Source organism: Lasioglossum baleicum, chromosome 7 (assembly GCF_051020765.1).
Source record: "Lasioglossum baleicum chromosome 7, iyLasBale1, whole genome shotgun sequence".
Classification (NCBI taxonomy): domain Eukaryota; kingdom Metazoa; phylum Arthropoda; class Insecta; order Hymenoptera; family Halictidae; genus Lasioglossum; species Lasioglossum baleicum.
In genome coordinates, this window is record NC_134935.1 from 9,934,683 (window position 1) to 9,958,950 (window position 24,268).

Consider the following 24,268-nt stretch of genomic DNA (forward strand, 5'->3'; position numbering starts at 1 on the left):
CCATTGTTCCTGCGTCAACTTCAGGTAAAAGTGCGTTTAAATTGTTCCTTTTTTCATCCTCTACCCCCCCCCCCCCATCCTACCTCTCCAACTCAACCACCGACCATTAAGTTTAAAGAATTTGTTGAACAGCTCCGGTTACTTCCGCCGCCGTGTTTAACACGGAATGGTGTCGAATGAAGAAATGACATTCTTACGTTGCACTGCGTAAAAGAAGCTCCAATGAAAACTTTGTTTCAAAATGCATTTTCAAATTTGACGGATCGCTTGAGATTCTTAAATATGTTGCCGCAGCTTACAGCATTTATAATCGTATTTTATGATTCGAAAATTGTGGGACTGTATAAATTAAATCAAATAAATTCGTTTCGATAAATTACCTATATAAAATAAATTGGTCTTCGTAAATTACATGAAATATATAAATTTGATTTCGCAAACTACATAAAATAAATTTAAATTTTCAATTTCGATTGTGCGAAAGATATTATTGCCTGTGCTGCACACTCGTACTCGACACTCCTCAATTCTCTGATTGCAAAACTGCAACCGTTATCGATTCCCGGTGTGTGTTGTCAAATATGAAAATCATTCGAAATTAAATTTGATCGGAACCGACATTACGCAGAAGCGTTAGTTTTTTCGATGAATAAATTTTTTCAAACAGTGTAAAACATGAACAATGGTCTCGAAACAAATGATGAAAGCAAAGGCTTGACTAATACTTTCCGAGTTTTATATAAAGACGTATCAACTATCGTAGCATTCGTCTAATAACATTCGCCTTGTACACCTACTTCTTTATGATCCTTAAACTTCGTTTGGCTTATGGCACGCACACGATCATGTTCTGCCTGATCGACACGGTCGTGTGGTCTGTAGTTAGGGTTGCCAGAAATGTTTTATCCAAATATAGAAGAAGTAGTGAAAACTGCAATTATGTACATGTATATGGGATAGGCTCAAAATATAGGGGTTCAAGTAAAAGAGGTATGTACACAGCACATTTTAAACTTTTTTTATTCTAACAAAGATTTTTGAAAATTATATGCTATTCAAATATGATATAGGAGATCAAGTTCAAATATAGAAGACTCGTATCAAATATATGTAGAAGGTCTGGCAACCCTATCTGTAGTAGTAGGCTTTTGTCTATGCGTATAATTCTAAACAATCGAATTTTGCAAGAACTTTGACAGCTTATATCTCAATAACTATTTGTTTGCTACATGTGGCTCCTTTCAAACTTTTTCTCTTCTGGTCGAGTGGAAGGTATTGATGTAAAAATAAACAATTTTCTTTGCTGTATACAATTTTGCGGCAAGTTTCTCTTACAAATGTCCACCGATCCAGAGGTGTAGATTCACCTCTAGGACGGATGACCATTACTTTTTATACAACCTGTACAATGAAAATTACGATTGCCATTGGAACTTCGACTTGTTTGTTGGATTTATTCGTTGCTTGGAAATATAAATAATAGGATTGAATGTTTGTGGCAATATAACTTGTAACTCGAACAGGAGCCAATAAATCGATTATTTGGCGAACACGTATAATAAACGTTGGCGGGCGGAATAATTTCGAAATTAACTTTTCAACGGAAATGTTTTTTTAGCGATATTCTCGTTACAAATTGCGTTACTCTCCGTAGTGGTTCGGGTGAGACAGTGGTACCGAAAATCCGCGATTTCCAAAGCGACGATTACGCAAAGCGACGATATTGAATGGTACGCGATGTGCGTCAAATTTAATTAAATACGGCCGATTTGGTTGCACTGTGATATATATTTACAAATGTCTACACTGGAAATTGCTCGATCGTTTTCATAGTCGGAGACAAAAGTCGAGTGCTTCCGATAGTTACATTACGATCGCGCAGTGAAACGAATATGTCAATATAATCATTTTAGATGGGGAAAAAACTCAAAATTATATTGCCTATCCTTCTACATAAACAGTATTTCATTCTTCAACTTTTATTTATCAAGAAGTATGAACACATTCATTTTTACATGAACATTTTCTATACGTACGGCGAGTTTGCAGACTGTATTTACCTCTGTCATTAATGGAACAATGTTCCACATCAAATATTTGAACAACGGTAATGGCAGACGATCGAATTGTTTGATCGAATACTTTTTGCCGGTGTAATTTATTCAAATTATACGCTCTGCTTTGAGAAGCTTGAATTTATGATGAAATGTCAGAGTTACACATTATTTGGACATCCTCCATCCCCATACCAAGCAACTTTTGTCCGAACATTTTTTTCATAGCAACATTACCTTACAGGATATTTAATTGTATTGAGATCAAACAAAAACGTTTGTATACCCTGCATATTTTTGTATGTTAGCGTCGATATTAACACTAACCGTACCGCGACAGGTCAAATGATGTGCCTCCATTAGAAATTATTCAATAAATTTCTTTATTCGAGCACGTGTTATAAAAATTGTGAATGATCTAAATAACTTCAGTCTTGTAACTTTTATAAAATAATATATACATATACATTTTGTACCCGGTACGGTTAGTGTTAGCTTATTACAATAGGTTCAAAACTGCGTTTTATCTTCAATTCAAATCTTTCAATTAAACCAGGCCTGGCCAACACGCGGCAACTTATTACAATAATCCACGGTTAAAAATGTCCACTTCTTCCACCACTACAGTAAAGTTTTGATCTAAGAAAAACCCCTGGGATCCGTGCTATATCTTAGATCGTGTAGTTCTCTATTTTTTCGTTGACTTTCCGACATATATTTACTAAGGACACATTTCCCCTCAGCACAGTGTGCCCTATTGACCATATAAGTATTGAATGGTTTTTGTAAACACTCTACAATATATCTATGTCCACGGTAGTGCACCAGCTAACAATAAGTTCCAGCACTACCTCCTTTTACACGAAACAACAGCCGTTTTTTAGAGGCTTATAACTCGGCACTGGAGGTAGATGGAGAGATGTAATTTCGTACACTTGTTAAATGCTATCATGTCTCAATATTCACAAAACATTGATCTTCCAACATTAGTAGGTTCCGAGATATAGGACCTCAAAAATCGCTAAATTTGTCACTGACTGACTGACTGACAGATCATCAAAACATTTTGGGTACTTCCCATTGACCTACAACCTTGAAATTTGGTACATAGGTCCACCATAACAAACACTCAAAGGAATAATTATCAGTTTGAAATTTTACACCTTAAAGGGGTTGTATTGAAAAAAAAACATTACGAAATAGGTACGTAGGATAGAACACAGCAGCATAACATACATAAGTATACGTTTTATTAGCTTCGAAGTCGCAACAAATACTGATGAAAAAAACAATGGCTCTAACGTAAACAAAAGAAACTGCACAGAGCATCGTCTATAGCGGCGGGGGGCAAACGGATCCGAGCGTCGCCGGCAGTGTTAATCTTCGATTCAACAAACATCCTGTAAACAGAAGCCAAGTTCCTATGGCCGTAAAAAGTTGTGAGATCAAACAAAATACGGCCAAGTTCGTTAGCTTAAAAATACCTCTCGCAATACTGGAAAAAGCGTTTGTAAAAATTAGTTTAAAAGAACGCTATTTAATTTTTAAAGAGTTACATGGCGGGTTAAATTATTCAAACTTGGCCGTTACTTTTTAAACCAATGGCCATAAAAGTTGTAGCGGCCAAGTTTGAATAATTTAGCCCTCCATGTAACTCTTTAAAAATTAAATAGCGTTCTTTTAAACTAATTTTTACAAACGCTTTTTTCAGTATTGCAAAAGGTATTTCTAAGCTAACAAGCTTGGCCGTATTTTGTTTGATCTCACAACTTTTTACGGCTATAGGAACTTGGCTCCTGTTTACAGGATGTTTTTGTTGGGATTAGAATATACCAGAGAATGTACAAGAATATACTAAAATATACAATGATGGACCAGAATATAATTAGATCGACAGCGCGTGGTGAGATATTTCCATCGATGGGAGGGGGTAATCAGGATTCTCGGTGTGTTCTGTGAAATAGTGACTTCAACGCCGATTTGCTAAATCATTGAAAATCCCGCGGCGAAGATTGAAGCGGACGGATCCGAGAAGATTGAAGCCCGGGCAGGGTTGTAGATCGTGGATGGTCGATCATACGTTGGACAGTATCACCGAGATCAGATCGTCGGGCCTGATTTATACGGGATGGAAAGTATCCGCAAGTATCCGTTTCCCTGTAGATAAGATGAGCTCGGAAGGCAGCCCGGTACGGTACGGAGTTACAGTCACCGATCCACCGCGACCTCGGTCGTAAGTCATGTTGATGGGACGGTTCAATAATTAACTTCGCGAGGAAATCGGTTATCGGGATGATATTATTCGGGCTCTTACTTCCCCGGTAATAACCGGGCAACCACCCTCCAGTGACCGAAGGCTCGCCATCTTACCCGGAGGTGGATTCAATTTAGATGTAAAATTTAGAGTGGTGGTCGGGCGGCTAGATACCGCCGCGCCCCCGTTTCTCTTTTCCCCCCCTTTTAGACGACGAATTCCGCATTATTATAATAGACCGTCGGTAATGGCTCGAAAATAAAGACCACCGGGTAATGGAGAAATCGTGGATAGTAGATGGAGCTGTGGGCTGAAGGGGGACCGTGGGGACAGAACGTATAGACGCCGTAAAGTTCGACCAATCTCTTTCTCTTCCTTCTCCCTTTCTCTCCCTCTTCTTTCTCTATCGTTCTCTTTGGCCCTTTACCCCTTTTAATCGCGCAGTTTGCAAATCTCCGAGTGTTTCTTATTGTTTCAATTGTCCGACACCTTCCCAATCATGTTCGTTTTCTTATCCGGTGCTCGTTCCTCCCCGGCGAGAACGAACTCGCTCGACAACTGAGTAAGCAATGTCTTTTACTTGCCGCTCCCTTTCTTCTGCAATATTGCCAGCGCTTCTTTTTTTTTATCGTTTGAAACTGTGGCTGCCAGAAAATGGAAGAGAGATAGGGCACCGCTGTCGCGTAGCTGATAAAAATTCCCTTTTCTGCTTTTGACATCCCTGGGCGGTCGGTACCCGCTGCTTTCGGACAGGAGTGGTATTAAGTAAAGTTATTCAGACCGTGGTTTGTGAAATTCGATGCGCGTAATAAAGAGAGGAATGGAGGAGATTCTTTGTCGTGCAATTTTTATGCCGATTCAGGGGAAAGAGAATTTTTTACGTACCGACACCGCTAACGATGTCGAATTTTCGTAGATCGCGTAAAAATATCGTAAGACTACGTCAGTTTGTAGAACGCCTCTATAACATTATTCTGAAATAATTGCGTTCGAACTACAGTTTCGAGGTACTTGCAGTTTCGGTAACTGTGCATCGCGATTCTCTATTTAACGAAAGAATACGTGGAATTCAAAATGAGATCGAAAGTCGCTTTGAACAGTGCACTCCCCCGTCTCAGGATTTAATTAATATTTCGCCGAGATGTTGGATCCCGGATTGAAGCAGTCGGACACAGTTTTAATATGATACTTGTACCTTATTATACCAACTGTCGAGGACTTACTGTGACGCTGCGCGGAGGGTAAACTGACTGACAGAGGTTCGACTTTGAAGAAAAATGCTGGGAAATGCGTTAGGCAGTAGGAATGCTTGATTCCTAGAGTTCGCACACGAATATACAGGGTGAGCCTGGAAACTGAAACAAGTTACTCGAGTTGCTCTTTTCCAAGTAAAAATAGAAAAAATGTGATAGACTCCGATATGCAGTGTGGAGCGAAATTGAACTAATAAAATGAATTTCTCAGAATATTATGAACGTGTCTATCACAACAGGATCTTGAAGACCTGCATTATGAACTTTCACCGTTTTAATACAATTTCATAAGACGTCAATGCTTCAAAAGTATTTAGGGAACACTCTCTTATACGGCGGGAAGTTTGTGTGCGTGTCGTACAGACTAATTAGGTTTATCCCGCCTTCGTGCCGCGCGAATCTCTCGGTTTTGATGAATTAACTTAATTTCCCCCGTTCTAATAAAATCAGAGAAACCAAATCGTCCTCGTTGAATTTCGTTCATTGACTTCTATCATATAATATGTAGTAAGTAATATCAATTAATCGAACCACCATTTCAATCATGAATATTTCTGATTGCCTTTCTGAAAATACAGATGTAACATTTTGTTACGTAGATTTCTTTCTGATGGTTAAACTGCGGATTCTTGTGCAATATAAAAATAGTTTGCAACGATTGTGGGCGGCCGAAAAATTAACGGTTTTTTTTACATTGGAAACATTGTAACAATATTCTTATATTTTTCTAACCTTTAGCTGTATATCCAAATCAAAACTGAAGATATAGAATAGTATTTCTCGATCGAAATCCTTCATAATATTCACATTCTAAAATCGGACGTTCCAAATGCGACAATCTAATGATATCTCAATTAATTTTCGCCGTAAAATCCCGTCTCTACCAATCACTTGTATAATAAATGAACGTTCATCGTTCCAGCGTTTCGGCCGTTGGAATACACCATTCACCCGAATATAGCAGCATGCGCCATTTCTTCGATGCCGGACGATTACAGGGTCGCTGTTCGTATTTAATAGTGATTATAAAAATCGAGCGGAATGGCAACACGGTAGAACGTAATTATCGAAAATCCGTTTGAACGCGCTCCTCGCAATATCGTTTTCTGTTACAGACGGTATGTAAGACGTCCAGGACGTTTCACTTATTAACATCTGCGCGCGAATCGATACCGGCCATAATGCAACGTTATGAAGCCACTTCGGCAATGCGAACGATAGTGGCCCTCCTTATTCCAATTTGCAATTTATGCGCTCGAGCATGCGGCCAACTGCATTGTGCACCAGTGATATTTTTCGGTTGTCGATTATCAGAGCGAAACGATTACCCAAGGAAACGCTTCTATCGCGAGAATTTGTAATAAATCAACGCGGCGTTCGAGCGGTCCCTCTGCTTGCGAACGGAAATTAAACACAGGACGAATGTTAATTATAAATTTTGGATGCGTTATATTAAATTCTGTAGCTGAAACGTCACGCGGTCGTAAAGAGTGCATGGATAATGTGATTAACAGGTTAATTGCGAATGCGATATATGAGTACGGTCGATAACATAAATGAGACACGCGGAATTGACACTGCAGAACTTGTAAGGATTCGAAACAAATTTTGTTTCTATGATCAACTTCGTTGAGTTGAATTAGATGAAATTCAGTTGATCAAGTTAGTTACGAATTAATTGCATGCCTTGCAAAACAAAAGGGGTAATTTATTCGCAATAATCCTGGATCAGATTCAGTTTTTCTCAAACCTATATTGTTCCAAGGTTGACACTGCTTCGACCAACGAAAATTCACCGAATCCAGAAACGGCTCTCGCCAGCATCGATCAACAACAATATCAATCAACCGACTTCAAAAATCATGCGTCCATATTCACCGACTACATCACGTACACAACATCGTCAGTAATTCCAGGAATCGCTGATTGTTCTCATTTTCCAGCTCGCTTGCCTCCGAGTTGGAAGGTAAATAATTAAGGAACACCGAGACGGGAGACTGTTGCCTTTTGATTTTAGCGAAATATTGCGAATTTGTAGATCAGTGAAAAGTAGGAGATAAATACCATTAAAACTTGAACGTAAGGATTGGTCAGCGTCTCCGAAATATTTTCTAACAACTTCTAGCAATTTATTATGCACAAACGAATTCCTCCGGCGAATAGCAAAATTCTGTGTGCCTAACAGGCAATCAGATTCGCGTTCCAGGTGACATGTTTCGTTCGGTCTCTGACTCTAGCTTGATTTTAACGACGACACTCCGATAGAAATGATTCGCGAGTCGATGTTGCTGCGGAAAAGAAAAACCGATAATTTCGTTGAACCGGCACGAGCATCGGGAACAGTTCATTCCGTCTAGGAGCATATTCGAATCGTATTATCGCGCGATCGGCCAATCCGGCGCAACGATTATGTGCGGTGTATGCATGTTGAGCATGCATATTCAGCGGGTGTCGTGATAGAGACGTTGCTCGGCCCATAAAACACATTTAGACCCGGTCGGCTCTCTTCTTTTTCACCCCCGTTGTCGGAGGTCCGAGGAAGACACGGGGCATTACGTTAGGGGATGGCTCGACGGCGCTGGAGACGGGCTGGTAAGTTATTGCATAATAACAAGCCAGTCCCGGGATATTCTTGTTACTCATTTTTCGCGGCCGCGCGTGTATTACCATACTGTTTAATATAGAATAGGCCGGCGGCGGAACGGTTCAACGCGTGCCTGAAATCGTGACGGTGGGTTCGGGCCCTGTCGGTCGTCCACCGATGCGAATCCAACGCCCCAAGACGCGGCTTCCTTGAAAAAAAAAAATACAACAACACCGAAGCAAAAGCAAGCTCGCGTACTCGCACGTGCACAACCTCGCGAGACAATAACGTCTCTCTTAACCCTCGAACGCCAAACCCTTTTCGCACTTTTACAATTGAGGTTCTTAAGACCATTCTCAGCTTTATTGTCAATTTTTTAAAACACATTTTTGTCAAGTACTTCTTGTAGATACATTGGTCTTCCTATCGTTACTAATGTGTGAGCTGTTCACACAAGTGAATCGCCAGAAATTGACTAATTAAATTACGATTTTAATACTCTGGGTCAGAATAGACTCGGACACCGTCGACGAAAGTTTCAGAGGGTAAACTCGTTTCCAAGATTGCAAGATGGGTTTTTTCAGTAAGTCAAAAACGCTAGATATAAAAGATCAATCTAGGCCGCGATCGCCCTCAAAAGTCCTATTTTCGGAAGCATACAGCTGCGCATGTAGTTATTTTCATAAAGCTGCGACGTCTACATACTGCCGAATAATGCAAATTACGCCTCGTAATCATAAAAATAGGATCTTTGAAGGCGATCGCGGCCTATATTAATCTTTTATCTAGCGCTTTTGACTACTGAAAAACGCCATCTTTGTATTATGGAGAAATGAGAAGGCGCATCCCGTACCCTTGCAATCTTAGAAACTTGAGTCTACCCCCTTAAGATTAAACTTGCTGCTGACGCACGGTGCCTATGTGGCTGTCTGGTACAGGATCCTAATCACGTGTTATGGCAATGCCAGATCCATGATAATAATAGAAATATTCTAATTCACAAACTTTGCAACAAGGGTTGGGCTTTCCACCGTATAAAATAGATGCATTTTTGTGCGGACCTTCTCTTTGCCCTTTACTGTATATCCATAAATTCCTTAAGTCCCACTGTTTGCACTTTTAGAGTTGAATTCAGAAATGTTCCACCTCATTGCCAACCCTAGATTCTACGTTATTCTTTGTAATGTTAGTATGCACAACCATATGTATGCTGCTAATAAACCCATACGTGGTTTTATAGCTTGATAAAAAAAAGTAGTCGCGCTGTGATTGATCCGTGTTTTTCGTTAACACGATCCGTGCCACGTGTACCACCGATTGTCAGAGTTGGGCAAAAATTCTATATAAATAAAAATATCGAATAAAATGGGTTTAAAACCTACTTGGAAAAAAACTCACTTCATACGAAATTTGTATTTAAATAAAATTTTCGCCCAATTCTGCCGACGGTACACTGTAAACTAGAAATGAACTAAAATAATAGGAACGAAAAATGAATGATCGCGATGGTCCACGAGGCTCGTGATCCCCTCATTGATTACCGGGACGGAGGGTATGGTAATCGAATCAATCGGGGATCGCCGCGGCGACTTGAGAGGGTGGTAATGGAACGAATCGAATCTTTTCTTACGTTTATGCCATTAACGGAGCGGCAAGAAGCTCCAGTAAATCGTGTCTATCGTGCACGTCCATGAAATTTCGATAAGGCCTAGGGGCACATAAATTTTCCCCGGGAATATATCCGTATGACGAATGCACGAATACACTCTCCCGCCGCCTTTCCTTATCGATGCACGCAACTGCACCTCCAAACGATCTGATCTGACTGAATACTTTAAGTGCTTATATCGTGCCGGCGCGTGATTCAGCTTCGCCGGGGGAAGGAAAAAAAAGAAAGCTTTTGCAACTTTTCTTACCGACGATCAAGAGCAACACGCGTCCACGCCGCGTGGCACACGGATCTCGAGGGGGGCTATGGTTCTTAGTGTGAAGACATCGTTTCGCTTCTCGACACTTAAATTTCCTGGCTACTTCGACAGGATGGCACGCGTGAGTGTAATGTGAAGTAATGCGAACCGCGCCTGCCAAAAGTTACCCCCAAACGTGCCTAATATGTAGTAACGACTAGACTGTGAGAGGGACGACGGGCCAGAAATTGAACAGAGAGATTTCATTTATTATGAAATTTGATTGATACAGATTTTATGGATAAAAATTTAGATCTCGATCTCTATAAATTATGATATATTTGGTATGTAATCCAGTAGATTTGTACCCGGGCCGGCTGCAGATCGAAGTTTCGATCATGTGGGATCAATGGTTCAGTAGTCATGCTTGCTTAAAGTTGAGCAATCTGCCGTGTTTTTGACAGGTAAGGGTGCCGCCATATTTGTTTGTAGTGACGACCGCGAGCCGCTTATCGAGCAGAACCGCCGGTCCAAAAACACGGCAGATTGCTGAACTTTAAGCAAGCGTAACTCCTGAACCATTGATCCTATAGGATCGAAATTTCGATCTGCAGCCGCCCCGGGTACAGATCTACTTGATTCATAATTTGATCATCATAATTTATAGGAGAAAGGCACAAATTTTGAGTCCGATAGAGTAAAGAGCAGCCAATATTTAACATTAAAGATTCTAATAATGATGATTATTTTATGGAGGTTTAATAGGTAATTACCTATGTTAGAACGTTAGATACTGTCAATAAGGAGTCTGCTATTGCATTGTATATGGTATCATGATGAAAATTCAGAACGTGTCCGTTTGTTATAAATTGCAGAGCGTATCGGACAGCAGAGATGAATATCGGCAAAACACAATCAATTACTTATTGGTGTATCCAATAAATAACCGCAGATAATGTGCAAGTCGCTATTGTTTGTCATTGCGAAAAGGAAGTTTAGTTGCTTTCTGTAATGTTAAACAATCGAGTTCTTACAAAACGTCCATTCTATTGGAAAAAGATAAATAAATTATGTAGCACTATAAAAAGGTCAAAATTAACCTTGCTTTCTGTTACAAACCTTGTTTAATTGCTTACGTGTTATTTAATTTCTATTCACAAAACAATATTGCATTGAACGTCCAAATTATTCTATTCCATCGTAACAAGACCACCGGGCTCATTTCTCGCCTCTGTTAATCCAATTTTCTATTAATATTGCAGCGTTTAGAAGAGGTGCTCAGTCTCGTATTATATGAAATTCGAAACCATGAATATTTTAAAGTTAATAAACTCATAACGCTAATATCCATCGCGTTGTAAGCAATTAATCCTGTGCGGTAATCTCATTAATATTCTTGGGTGTTGCACGTTATGCTGCACGAAACAAATATTTTTACCGTGTTAAAAACACACAGAAGTACGGAAAATCGTAATCATGAAAATCTGGGCATCAAGGGGTATAGTCGCAATATTTGCACGATTTTTAAACAATTCTATTCAACTATCGAACTATAATTCTCTCTCCATCGTTCTTCTGATGGGCTCTTCTACAATTTAACAATTATAAGAATTTTATTTTAGCAAAAATGAAGTCTTATCGTTGCAGTTAAACAGGATGTGACCGGAGATGATTCTACATGTAAAAACAAGTCGAGAAAAGGGAATACCATTTCCTTTGGACGCCTCGTTTTCGAAAGAATCGAGTTTGAGGATCCGCTGTCCTTCAAAATTGGCGTAGACTCTCGCTGAAGTCAGTTTCTCAACGAGGCACCGCCGAAATCCGTCAGGAGCGCAAACAGGCTGATTCATCATTAAGTCGAGGCCCGTAAAATCTCGAGTCGGCGATAAGATCGAATCAACAACCCCCCGCGCGGCAGATCTTTTCAATTAGTCGGTGCGCGGTTGCGAGGAACCGGGTTGGTTGGTTGGTTCGCGAACGTCGAGGGGCGACTTGTAATTGCAAGGCTTAGAGCGGCGATACACCGTGTTATCTCTAATAACAGAACTGTCGTGCATCAAAGTTCACCCGGTTGGCTCACGCGATTCCGATCTGGCAGGTAGGGGGGGAGGGTGTAGGATGGGGTTGAGAAGAGGCGTGTATCCGCGGGCACGATAAAACCTCTCGACGCCGTCAGCATCGTTCAGCGCGTACGAACGAACGTATGAACGGACGGGCACGGGACGGAGCGTTCTCCGGGTTCCCAGTGATCCGATCGTCCGCGCCGGGAGAAATCTGGACCGTGGAACCAGTAATTTCCAGAGTGGCAAGGATAATTGAACGATTAAACGCGCCACGCCGCGTCGCTCCCGTGGCTGAAAAGCCGAATCGCCTTCTGGACTCTAAGCTCCGGCGAGCCTTGGACGAAAGGGTCGTCGGGGGTTGTTCGGAGGTGGGAGGCGTGGGGGCAATTAAAAAGTTTGATTACCTTACGACGAGCGATGTTGAACTCACGGTTGCAGCTCTTGCAATGGGTGACCAGGCGATCGTTCGCCCAGGTCGCTGCACCCTCTTGCTGCTGCTGGTGCTGGTGCTGGTGCTGCTGGTGTTGAGCGTTGTCAGCGGCCTCGCGTAATTCGACGGCCGCCAATTTGGCCGCGCTCAATTGTCCCCCAAGTTCCTCCAGTGTTCGTTCCTGCTCGGTGCAGATCTCCTTCAGCGCGTAGTGCTCCTCCTGCAGCCCTAGGTATTTCTGGAAACACCGGGTCAGACGCTGGAATTACATGCTCGACGCCCCCCGCTCGAAACTTGCCCCTTCGAAGTAACGGCTTCTAGCCGAGAGACAGAGACCCCCTCTCTTCCCTTCCCACTCCCCGATGCTTTCGTTTCGACCAGCACTCCGATACTAATCGTTATCGAGAGGGGGATATACTTAGCTAGGCGGGGACGATTACAAATCGAGACGCACCGACAATTAGCGACCGGATCCGATTTTGCCGAGTTGCAGAACTTTCGAAAGATTGATAAAGTTCGCGGGCGAAAAGGTGGAGGGGGGACGAGGTGCTCGTCCCTCCTCTGACTGTCTAATGGGAAAATCGATGTTCCCGGCTTGGAATATTTGTTACCGGCCTAGCACCATGGCCAATTTGCTCAAAGACGTGCAGAAAATTCGTCTCTTCGATACACAGTGGTGGACACAAGTATACCAAATTAGTCTCTAATTATTGCCAGTCGATTCACTCTGTAACTTTTGTTTTCAAACAGATGTATCTGCATGCTTATATAAAAGCTTATTGTTGACGTACAGTGAGTTTCAACTCGATTGCGTATATTACGGTATATGTAGTAAGCGTGCAACGTCGTATAATATTTGCGGCCAAATTCGAAATTGTTGTTGTTGTACCATTTTTATGGGCAAAAACTGATTATTATTCTCAGCGAGCACTAATAAAGAACTGGTGCGCGTAAAAATGAGTAAACTGCGAATTTTATGCATTTATTGCCAATAAAAAGGAAGCACATTAAAAGAATTGCTGTTATATTATTTTCCAGTTATTATTATAATCATCGAAATAGGGAATGCATTTTCACTTGACCCCTCTGGTCGTTACAGTTAACTGGGACGATTTTTATTTTGCATAAAGATCCGCAGTCTACTGATGAGTATCGCGATGGAAACGATCGATACGTAAACTGGTGTCGAGAAATCCGACGCGAAAGTGCAGACGCAATTCGTAAATTGGTTCCTCGTTATACATAGTAAGTGCTTGCAATGCTTGGAGGATTCGTAGAGAACTAATAGTTGAACGTAGGTTTACATTACTAATAAAAAAATATTCTTTTTGCACAAAATATTTGTACACCAAACAATACATACAAAATGAATTCGTGTAATTATTTAATTTGTTGTTTCTATGTAGAATTTCGTAGTGTATGCCAATACTTTTGTCCACCACTGTACTTTTGGTACTAGGCTTTGGGAGTGACGTTACAAATTCTAGTCTAAAAAAAGAGATGGAATCGGTTACTATCAAATGTTGAACATATTGAAGGTAACCATAAAATTTCTCACAAGGAAAGTTGGGAACCCTAGGAATTCTGGAAAATTTTCAAACTTTGTGCGCAGATAAAGCAAGTCATCCGTAACACAAACCCATTTTTTGTTCGTGCCGCAGTACAGTTTTAGAAGGTGAAATCATCCTTTGAAAAGAATCGAGAATTTTCTTCCTCGTGAAATATCCCCGGAACGGTGAGACATATCGGAAAAAGTCCGAAAAAAACTGCATCCCTTTTTTACATCCACGAAATTACACGAGAATAGTACCTCGAACATTAAAATAGCAAACGCGACGTATCCTTGTTCTATAAATACGTTAAACTTCGAACATGGAGTTCACTTCACTTTTTGCTGTCTTCGTGAATAAAATGATTTTCGAAGGTACTATTTCAATATTTACACGAACTTTCAATTTATCGACAGCCAAAACATTTTTTTTACGAATGAAATACGTTGAAAGAAAATTCAACATTCTTTTCAACGAAACCGTACTTGACCGCCGAGGATAAATAGAAGCCGCGGAAAGTTTCAAAATTTTCGGAAACTCTCCGAGTAGATTAGAGTACGATTAAAGAAATGTTGATCTTGCATTTCGAGACAGAAGTTCCCTTTGCGAAACGACGTTTCAGCGTATCTGCCCCACGAACGGAAAAATAAAATCGTCTACAAAAACCAGGGATCGAGAAGGTAATGGAACGTTTTGACATGTTCTATTTAAGACATGGACCGCAAGCGTTTTTTGAAAAACGTGCTGATCTCACAAATTCTAATAGAAGCAGATAAGGAAAAATTCTGTTTTAGTAAAAAACGTTTTAGTAAAAATTGTTTTAAGATTGTTCGGACTCTATCTTAATAAATTGATACATAACTAATAAATGTTTCCAATGTTACTCTCCAAACAGAATTGTGTGTTTTAAAAGCTTGAGAAGTCGTTTCCAATCCCTGGAGAAGAGGCACGAAAAGGACGCAACATTTCTTTACACCCTGTAGATGAAATAAATAACTATCCGATGTGGGTCAACGGTTGCAGCTAAATTCGATCAGATACTTCGGAGGCATCTTGTATGCACGTTCAACGGAGCAATGTACCTCGGACACCCGCCGCAACTGATCAATCTCCTGATGTAATTGAGAGATCTTCTCCGCGTTGGAAATCGATGCTTCCTGCAAGGAGGTCCTCCATTCACGTTCGAGTTGCAATTCCCTCTCAACCCCGTTCGCCCTCGCCTCCCTCTCTGCTGCCTCGGCACCCAAAATCCTCACCCTCTCCTCAGCTTCGGTTCTCACGCTGGCCATTTCCTTGCACCTGATTAAGCCAAAACGCTGGTACTTAACCGTCAAACAAGTGCCCCGCGGTCTCGCATCGCGCGGAAAAATCGTCTCGTCAACACACACCTCGCGACAAAACAGTACATACAGCAGCGTGGAAAAGTATCCGCGGCCATCTTTTAAAAACGATTAATTTTATTAACTTTTTAAAATTGATTCAAACGGCTTGAGCTTTTTTGAGATATTAGAAATTACCCTTGTTCAAAATTGCAAAGAAAAGAAAGTAACGGTCATGATTTCTAACTTTTCTAAAAAAATTTTAAATATGCCTTTTGTGGATCTGAGTAAGCTATGCACAAAGTTTCATAAAAATCGGTAGATGCATAAAAAAGGTATGAGCATTGAAAAACGTAAGAATCATTGAATTTTGGTTGCTCACTATTTTTGCCATTTTTAATTATCCATGTTAACTATTTTGAAAAGTACTGAATTTTTCACAATTATACCTTAATCATTTATTCAGAATTTTTACTTGACAATTTCCGAATTTTCACTAATTATTCAAGTTCTTTGAACCACAGCTTTAAACAAAGCATAGAACTGTACAAGATTTTACTATATGATGAGAACAAGAAAAAGGGGTTCTTGCTAGAATACATTTTTCACTCATTCCCTTATACGTCTTATAGTTTTGTCGCGGGGTGTGCACCCCTCCGAATCGCTCTCTCATGAATGGTGAATACAGACTATGGTGAGTTCGATAATGATTCGTGGATGAGAAATGAATTCAAGAATGATTAATGCTCCAATTGTACGGTTGAAATTCAGTTTTACGCAGGGTGGCCTATTTTAACAGTTTGGAATAGTTCAACGAAGAATGTTTCAAACGAGCGTGCACTGGTCGCGTATGAAGAATTTACAAGCTCGAAGAACTTCTGAAAAATGTTGTTTCACATTTTTTAAATAGCACCATATACATATTTCATTGGTCCTATTGTTATACAGTAAACGAGGACGAATCCAATATAAAAAGATCGTGGTACGACTTCGTTGCCTATACGTTAGAATACGAATTAATCAGTTTCACATTGATAACATTAATAATGAAAGACAGCAACCATAGGTCTGGGTTATGATATTTTAATTATTAGAGAATTAATCACAAGAAACACACAGAATGAGATAAAAACGATATGATGCGGTTTAGACAATTAAAAATGATTTCTATCCGTTGCGAAAAATATATTTTCCAAGACATGTATAAATTCTTCACCAATATATTATACTTTTGCTTGAAACATTGTTTTGTTAAACTATGTTTCGTGTACCACCCTGCACAGAGCAACTGAAAGAAACGGAAGAAATTCGCGAATGGACTCGGTCAAACAAATTGTTTCTGTATTAACAATATGCAACGATTCAACCTAAATTTCAATCGAATTTCAAATCTATGCAAATTAGAATCGCGAACGTCGAAATGTACTTAAGGCACTATCTTGCGATCATTCGACGAGTTGATTAACTTTGAACGGTGCATAATATTCTTTAGAGGCTCGTAACGAATGTTAATGTCGCCGAAAGAAACGGTATCGTAATAAATAAACAATGCACGCCTAGCCCCGGACGTCGCCTAAGAAATTCCATTGACTGATTCAATAACCGGGGACGGCCATCCATTTAAACAAATTCGCCGCAGCGCTCCGGCGCAATTTTTCTGCTTGGGTTCGCAGAAATATTAAGCCTCACAATGCAAGGAAGTTACGGGAAACGAAGATCAGTAACTCGGCCCGTAGTCTCGTCGGAAGTCTTTTCCCCATGATTATTCATGACCGAATATCATTATCCAGCCGAAGAAACGGCCGGAATGTTTTTATAATGGCTCTACGCGCTGATCCTCCGGCAAATTCGGCGAGATCCCCGATCTCGCCGCTCGTTTATTTTTCCTTGAACTCATAATCCGACGATTAACGCAGCGAAAGTCCGACTTACCTTGTGCATTATCATAACCTCGATATTTCGTGAGAAACGATGACAAAAGGAAATTTAATTAGGGCGATTTTCATACTAAAGTCCCCGCGAAATTAAAACGGCGAATCCAAAGGTATTAAGGTCACATGCAATTATTCGTTTTAACGGGGAACGAAACATCCGTATTTGTCCTAAGGTGCGTGCAGACTGCAGTCGAAAACCGATCCGAACCGCGCATAAAGCCATTGTTCATTGTTCTTATATCAAAGTTAGTTTTATTTTTATAACAAAAATAGCTTGATATTGATCGGGGTATATAACGTAACAACTAATTTGTTGAGGTCTCTTTCTTATCAAAGTCTGAAGGTGACCTTGGGTTGTGGTTCATAACATCTTGAAAGAGTATCCAATGCTGAGTAAGAAATTACTCGGGTATATAGAATATAGGATCAGAAATTAGTAATTTATAACGAGATATTGTTTATTTAATCTTCGGTGGATATACAAGGATAAAGCTTTCTTGCTGTTAATTGTTGTTTTATGAACCACTTACATTTGTGACATTTTTCAGATTAAAACGAGCCCAAACACATACATGGAATTCCTCGTAACTATCAGAAAAAAACACGTTATTTTAACACGACAAAACAAAAAGAAACAGCTCAGGATGCCTACATTACCTTCAAAAATATAAAATTCTAAATTCAAAGAAAAGATCGTCGTAAATAGAATTATGGCTTTATGCAAGTCCAGCGGCCGAGGGAAGCGTGTACGCACCGTTGTTGGCGTCAAACGAAGATGATCTGAGGGTAGAGATGTGCGGGTATCTGAAATTACTTATGCCCGATAAATATGATCCTAAGTACACTCGGGTAGCCCGATTGTTTCGGACGAGGTCGGGAAAAGTCGAGCGGACTCGAACGACTCGTTCGGGTAAGAATGACAAAAGTGGGGGTGAACTAGCACCGTTGCCAGCGTCCAGTCTGTATACTTCCCTCTCCACCATTAGATTCTCCTCTCGCGCTGCGCGAGGCACGTAACAGTGACACGAAGGAATACGTGACGTCACATTATTCCCACAATAAGGAGAATCGAGCCACTGGTAGAGGGAAAGCATTTTGAGGGGTATACAAGCCCGTCCTGCAACAGTGAGCTTCAGTCCACCCGACTTTTCCCGACCTGACACGAAGCAGTGTCGGGTTTTATTTTATCGGTCTGATAACATAAACACCCGAGGTGCACGTACCGTGTGAAAATTAGAAGAAGATCCCTGGGAGGAATGCGGGCCGATTGGTTAGTTTGAAAGAAGCGCGTCTTCTATTGGCCGAAACGGTCACACACATTACTACTATTATGCAGAACGATAAACCCCTCTTGCCTCTGTGCCGTCCCGGGGCTCATCTTGTCATCTCACCACGGTATGTGTCGGACAAACGCCCAAACTTGCTCCGACCCTACCCGAACTATTGGGTACCCGACCAGTGTCGCAGGATTAAGAATACAGTTACCCCCTCTCTGTCATTACCGGATTAATCACGTGACATTGTGTGACCGTGAGGGGAATGGCGTCGTAGAAGGAAAAGGGTAGAGTAGGAGACAAATCTTAATCCTCCGAGTACTGGGACCCGGGGTGCTGTGCCGGGGTCATTTCTGACTCACACCACCTTTCACTAATACGGACGCGTTCATCGTTCCTCGATGTATACTATGTTGACGATCAAAAATGACTCCGGCACAGCACTCGGCGACACTACTGACTGCAATGGGACGATGTCGTCGTAGAAGGGGTAAGGCAGAGTGGGAGGCAAGTCTTAATCCGGCGACACTGTACCCGACCCATCGCGCAGCCCGCACATCCCTATCTGAGGGTAATCAAATGGAAACTAGTTTCTGTCATAAATTTATTTCCGCTGCATTGGTACAAGCACACGTAGTGTATCGGTGGATTATAACGACCATTTCGTCGATGCTTATACATAATTATATTTATAAAGAGAGAATATAAATCATATACTCGTATGGCACTGTAAGTCTCGTGGTGGCCGTGAACGACGAGCACCATTCGAAATAAAAGAAAAAAGAACGCAGAAAAGCGAGAAAAAACGGAACGATGGGGGGAACAACAGAAAAAAGATCGTTCGTCGACAACCCCTTTGTAAGAGAAAAAGTACGATATCAAAAGCAACAGACGGGAGGGAGTCTTGTTGAATAATACAATGGCGAGCATGATCGCAAGTCAGTTCCTTAAATACAACTAACCGGACCGTCAGTTTCCGTGACGATCGATTAGAACGCGCCAATGGTCGTGTGTAATTGACGTACAATTAACGCGAATGAAATACACATCTCGCGCGCGCTCTCCCGAGCTCCGGAAAATAATTGAAATCGATAAATTTTCTACGGTTCGCGTTCCCCGACAGCATCGATATACACGTTGTTATCCGGTCGGGTGAAGATCTACGAATTATTGCGGAAAACACGGATAACTCTATAACATTAATATTCATAATGTAGACGTAATTGCAAGCAGCCGTTCGAGTGAAGGTTTGCCAACATCTCCGTTAACAGACAGACAGATCGTTCTGCTTTCCTAATGCACGTATCCGCTATGTATTATACTACGCTAAAGATCCGATCGCGTTCACGCGCGACGCGTCTAATTAAGTAAAAAATAAATCACCTCTAGCTACGACCGTCGTTTCCGGTTTCGACGTGCGACGACGACGGCGGAGAATTCGTCGGGCGACACACGGGCTAATAGAAAATTTGTTCTCTTATCACAACGACTATGTTTTGTACGTAAATGCTAGTACGTAACAACGCGAAGGGTTTCTTTTTTTTTTCTAATTTTTTAGTTGGTTTCTGTTTGCCCGGCTATATTCCTTGGAGCAGAAACAAAGAAATTAAAAGATTGTTTTTTACTTTCCAATCAATAGCTTTGATGAGATGAATAATTCTTGCGAGGGAACTTCGTTACGCCGAGAACTCGACTTCCCGCGAGCAACTATAGGAACTGTCGAATTGTCGATTTAACAATAAAATAGGAATGTGCCTCGGTTTACTGAAATGTTTAATGGAAGCAGACAGGTGGGGATTGGAAAAATCGATACAGAGTAGAAGCGCGCGGCGTAACGAAGTTCCTTTCACTTACAGTTAGCGTAAGTGGTGATTGTGAGACGATGATCAGACGTGTGACTACAACAATGAGATCGTACATATACAATAATGAAACCAAGCGAGAGAAACTGTACAGAATTGTCAAGATGCAATTGTCCAATTGGGTTGATGTAACAATCGCTTTCGACTACGACCTAGGACCGATGAGTCAGTCGTGCTTATGAGATAACTAAGACTAATGAAAGACAAATAAACATACTTTTCATCCATTTTTTGGATGCTCTCAGTCATCGATAGCGTCTTAGCCTCCAATTTAGTGATCAGTTCTGTCTTATGCTTAAGCGAGCCTTCGCACTCCTGAAATAAATTCTGTTTCAGTGAAAAGCGATATGAATTGTTTCGTGTTCTCGAGACTAGTCGTGTAACCCCTGAAATCGTACAATGCGTAGAAATATCATATACATATACAGAGAACTTCGCGGCCGGACGCCAGCCGGTGTGACAGCAGTTTGGTGTTCAGTGTAAAAGTGGCCCTCGAAAAGGAATTGGAGAACGGCGTAAGAAACTGTGCTATATAGGTTAAATTAGTCGAAAAGCATGCAAAGTGAATCCATTTGATCGAACTCCGAGAAGAATATTTCATCGTCCGCCAACGAGCGTCATTCTTTCCTGCATTTCACTATGATCGGACTGCGAATACACAACAATACCCTCCGTTAGCGTGCCCTAGGTCTTTTTCTATTGTTTAAAGTGATCATCTCTCAACCCCGAGAAACTGTAACAATCCGCAGCGTACTTTTCCCACGAGAAAACTGTGCATCCAAAGACTTCAGATCAAGAGTGCCCTGGATCTAGTTTGACACGCAACATCAAAATCAGCTGTTACATTAGGAACAATAAAAAGACTAACATGTCTACGAGACGTGCCATCAAAAATATATTTCCAAAATCTTCAGAAACCAATGTCTGAAACCGAGTCAGCATAAATGTTCGCAGTCCAGCCATGAAGCTGCAATTCGCGTAAAATGGCGCTGTCCAACAGTGAACCATGCAACAGAGAATGATCGTTGCACGATAATGAATATCTTCGTTAAAAAAAGAAAAAGAAAAATCGAAACGATAGCTCAATATAATCTACGCGAGCTGTCGAACACAATGTCGAAACTGAACGGAAAAGTGAAGCACCTGGTATCTGTACTTCATAAACGAGCGTAATATAGTTAAAAGTTCTATTGACGTTATTGTCTTCGATAGTTCGATATATAATAGCAATTTCATTAACAGCGCAATTATGCGGTAACAGAGCACAGCTAATTTATATATTATATTTATATAGAGAGTGTCGCATTCGAAACACACTTTGATAGAGACTTCGTTAGAAAGCGTACTGATGCATGAATCGTTCATATAATTTACCGTCATATACTTCAATTGATATTTCCGTCAAATTTTCTACGCGTTTTTCTTTTTTCTGGATATAGGAAATTCCGTAAGATAGCTCTAATTATAATTGATAATTTGATATAGTCGTTTCGTGTCGTAGTATACGATGCTTCTGAAATGTCCAATAACGCATTTTAGCCGTTAATTACATCGCGATCGTTAGGCTCTTTGCTTCCACGGTCCCTCCAGAAGTGTTCGAACGCAACGGAGCGTGATAGTCCATTGTTACATGACACAACCAAGGTTTAAGATGCCCGGGTGAGATCAGGAGGATATTGAAAGATATAAAATTATATTTTTATAAATGACACTAAGATATCTTTGTTCGCGCCTGCCGAGGACGCGATTGGACGTTTCAGAAGCAGGCTCGGTGTGTATAAAAAAACAGTTGCGTCTCGTACAGCCTTAAGACAGGATTGTTTAAACGAAGTTCCAATGGTGTACAGTATATAAAAACCATTTCTCGAAAGGCAAAAAGACTTGTTTTTACACATTTGCCGGTTCCTGGACCGATTGCACGGTCTTGGGAACCTCGCCGTTGCATGTACTTTGTTCCGGGCTCTTATCGGACTTGATCAACGCGCGATCGTTAGCGCCTTCACTATCAGCTTTCTGGGGTTCACTATTGTTGGGAGAATCTTGTCGATTGTTAGGGGTTTGTTGATCGTTATTGGATGATTGGTGATAGTTAGTGGGTCGACTGGCGGGCTTCTGTTGGCTACTAATGAGCTGTTGCTGATTGTTAGGAGGCGATTGCTGATCGGCCGTGGGAACGTTATCTGCCGGCGGGTATCCCCGTGGCGATGTGGGACTGGTTTTGTTAAGAATCGATTTAGAGACACTACTTGGCGTGGTGGGGCTACGAATACTGTCCCCGTCCATCATCAGGTGATTGTACTTCTCGAGGTTATGCAGGATCTTGCCGATCTGATTGGTCTTCGCGTGCAGCCGGCTCACCATTTCGCCTTTCTGCGTTAATTCGTGCTCACACTCCTATAACGGAAATACGTCCAGAAACAAGGAATTCGAGAGGCTACCTGGACCCCCTTAGTGCCAGACAAGACCACTAAGGAGTTGAACAATGCTAAAAAGGAGGAATGCTAAAAAATCTGTAAAGCTGGTCATGTTAGAAAAAAGGGGTTGGGAAACGTGTCGTGGAAGCGCAATGATTCCTTCGAGGTGCAATGATTATTCGGGAATAGATGAGTCATGCAATGATTGTAATCGCAACGAGGGTACAGCTTGTGTCGGCGATCGATCGTCCGCGTGAAAATCTTTTATCCGAATTGTATTCCGTTACACGAGAGAAACTTCGGCAACGATCTCATCGAAACAAGAAGAATTTTGCTAGCACTCTAAGCATACCACGCGTTACGATTAGCGTTGGACAAAGGAGTATCAGACATCACCTGCAGCTTTTTGTACATCTCCAAGTTTATCAGTTTGATCTCATCGAGCTGACGCCGCAGCGATATGATCGTGTCTTGTTTTCCGTGAATGTCTTTCTCCAGCAATTTCATAGCCACCTCCATTTCCGATTTCATACTGATCTGTTTCACAGAAAATTCGTTCGTCAGACTTCAGACTTTAACAACGGGAACCGTTTGTGGCGCTTCGAGGATTCTAATCGGGGAGTCTGTTCAATAATGGCATTCTTATTCAAAAGTGTTCTAGAAGATCGTCGACGTTTAGAAGCTGTTCACGAAATTATATTGCACGAAATTGCACAAGATTTTATGTAGTTTTTGTTTCTACGTAGACCACAATACCCACCACGAGTGCCAGAATCTGGAAAACCTCGTGATAGGAGTCGCTAGTATGCAACGAATGAGGATGCCGTGCAATAAACGAGATTTGAACTGGCGAGTTCTACTGTAATTCTAGCACGAATCCAATTTTAAAAAATAGTGTCAATTTAGCCAAATTTACCAAATAAGAGCCAAACGTCTGCACAAACTTGTACGCGTGAAATAATGAAAATACAGAATATGGTGGAACCAATTGACTGGCTAGCAAGACAAAATTGTAGAAATTGCCAAAAGCTGAACAGTCTGTCAACATACCTAATTCTGAATCGAATCTAGGTATTACGAGAAAAATTGTATCAATACACTTGTTGGAATTAGAAATCAATTTTGTTCGAATTTCTTAGTTTGTACTATTTCATGTGGTAATTTGAACAGAGCGACGTCACGAATTAATTGGGTGGGACATGATAGAGCGCACGCAAATCGGTGTAGCGCTTAAAAGCAATTCTCCACCTGTAACTCTAACTCTTTCTCCAAGTCCTGTCGCATTTTCTTTTCAGCCTCCACTCTACTTCTCAGTTCCTCAATCTCCACTGTCGTTTCAGTGATTTTAATCGGCGGTTTTCCGTTCTGCA

At 41.1% G+C, this 24,268-nt stretch overlaps 2 protein-coding genes across 5 annotated transcripts in view; both read right to left on the minus strand.

Moving 5' to 3' along the window:
* The window catches only part of LOC143210875 (neurotrimin), a 230,709-nt gene that overhangs the window by 199,404 nt on the left and 7,037 nt on the right, over positions 1 to 24,268 (minus strand). The window lies entirely within an intron of this gene.
* LOC143210874 (RUN and FYVE domain-containing protein 2) overlaps positions 1 to 24,268 on the minus strand; it is a 39,733-nt gene that overhangs the window by 8,700 nt on the left and 6,765 nt on the right. For 2 of the 4 annotated variants that reach the window (XM_076428112.1, XM_076428111.1), the window contains exons 7-11: positions 24,147 to 24,263; positions 23,295 to 23,435; positions 20,702 to 20,799; positions 15,178 to 15,394; positions 12,520 to 12,783 (exon numbers count right to left, since the gene is read on the minus strand). In XM_076428112.1, coding sequence (XP_076284227.1) covers positions 12,520 to 12,783; positions 15,178 to 15,394; positions 20,702 to 20,799; positions 23,295 to 23,435; positions 24,147 to 24,263 — 837 coding nt within the window. Of the gene's footprint in view, positions 1 to 12,519; positions 12,784 to 15,177; positions 15,395 to 20,655; positions 22,879 to 23,294; positions 23,436 to 24,146; positions 24,264 to 24,268 lie in introns of those variants that run through there. The other 2 variants (XR_013009348.1, XM_076428113.1) reach the window with 2 other exon arrangements.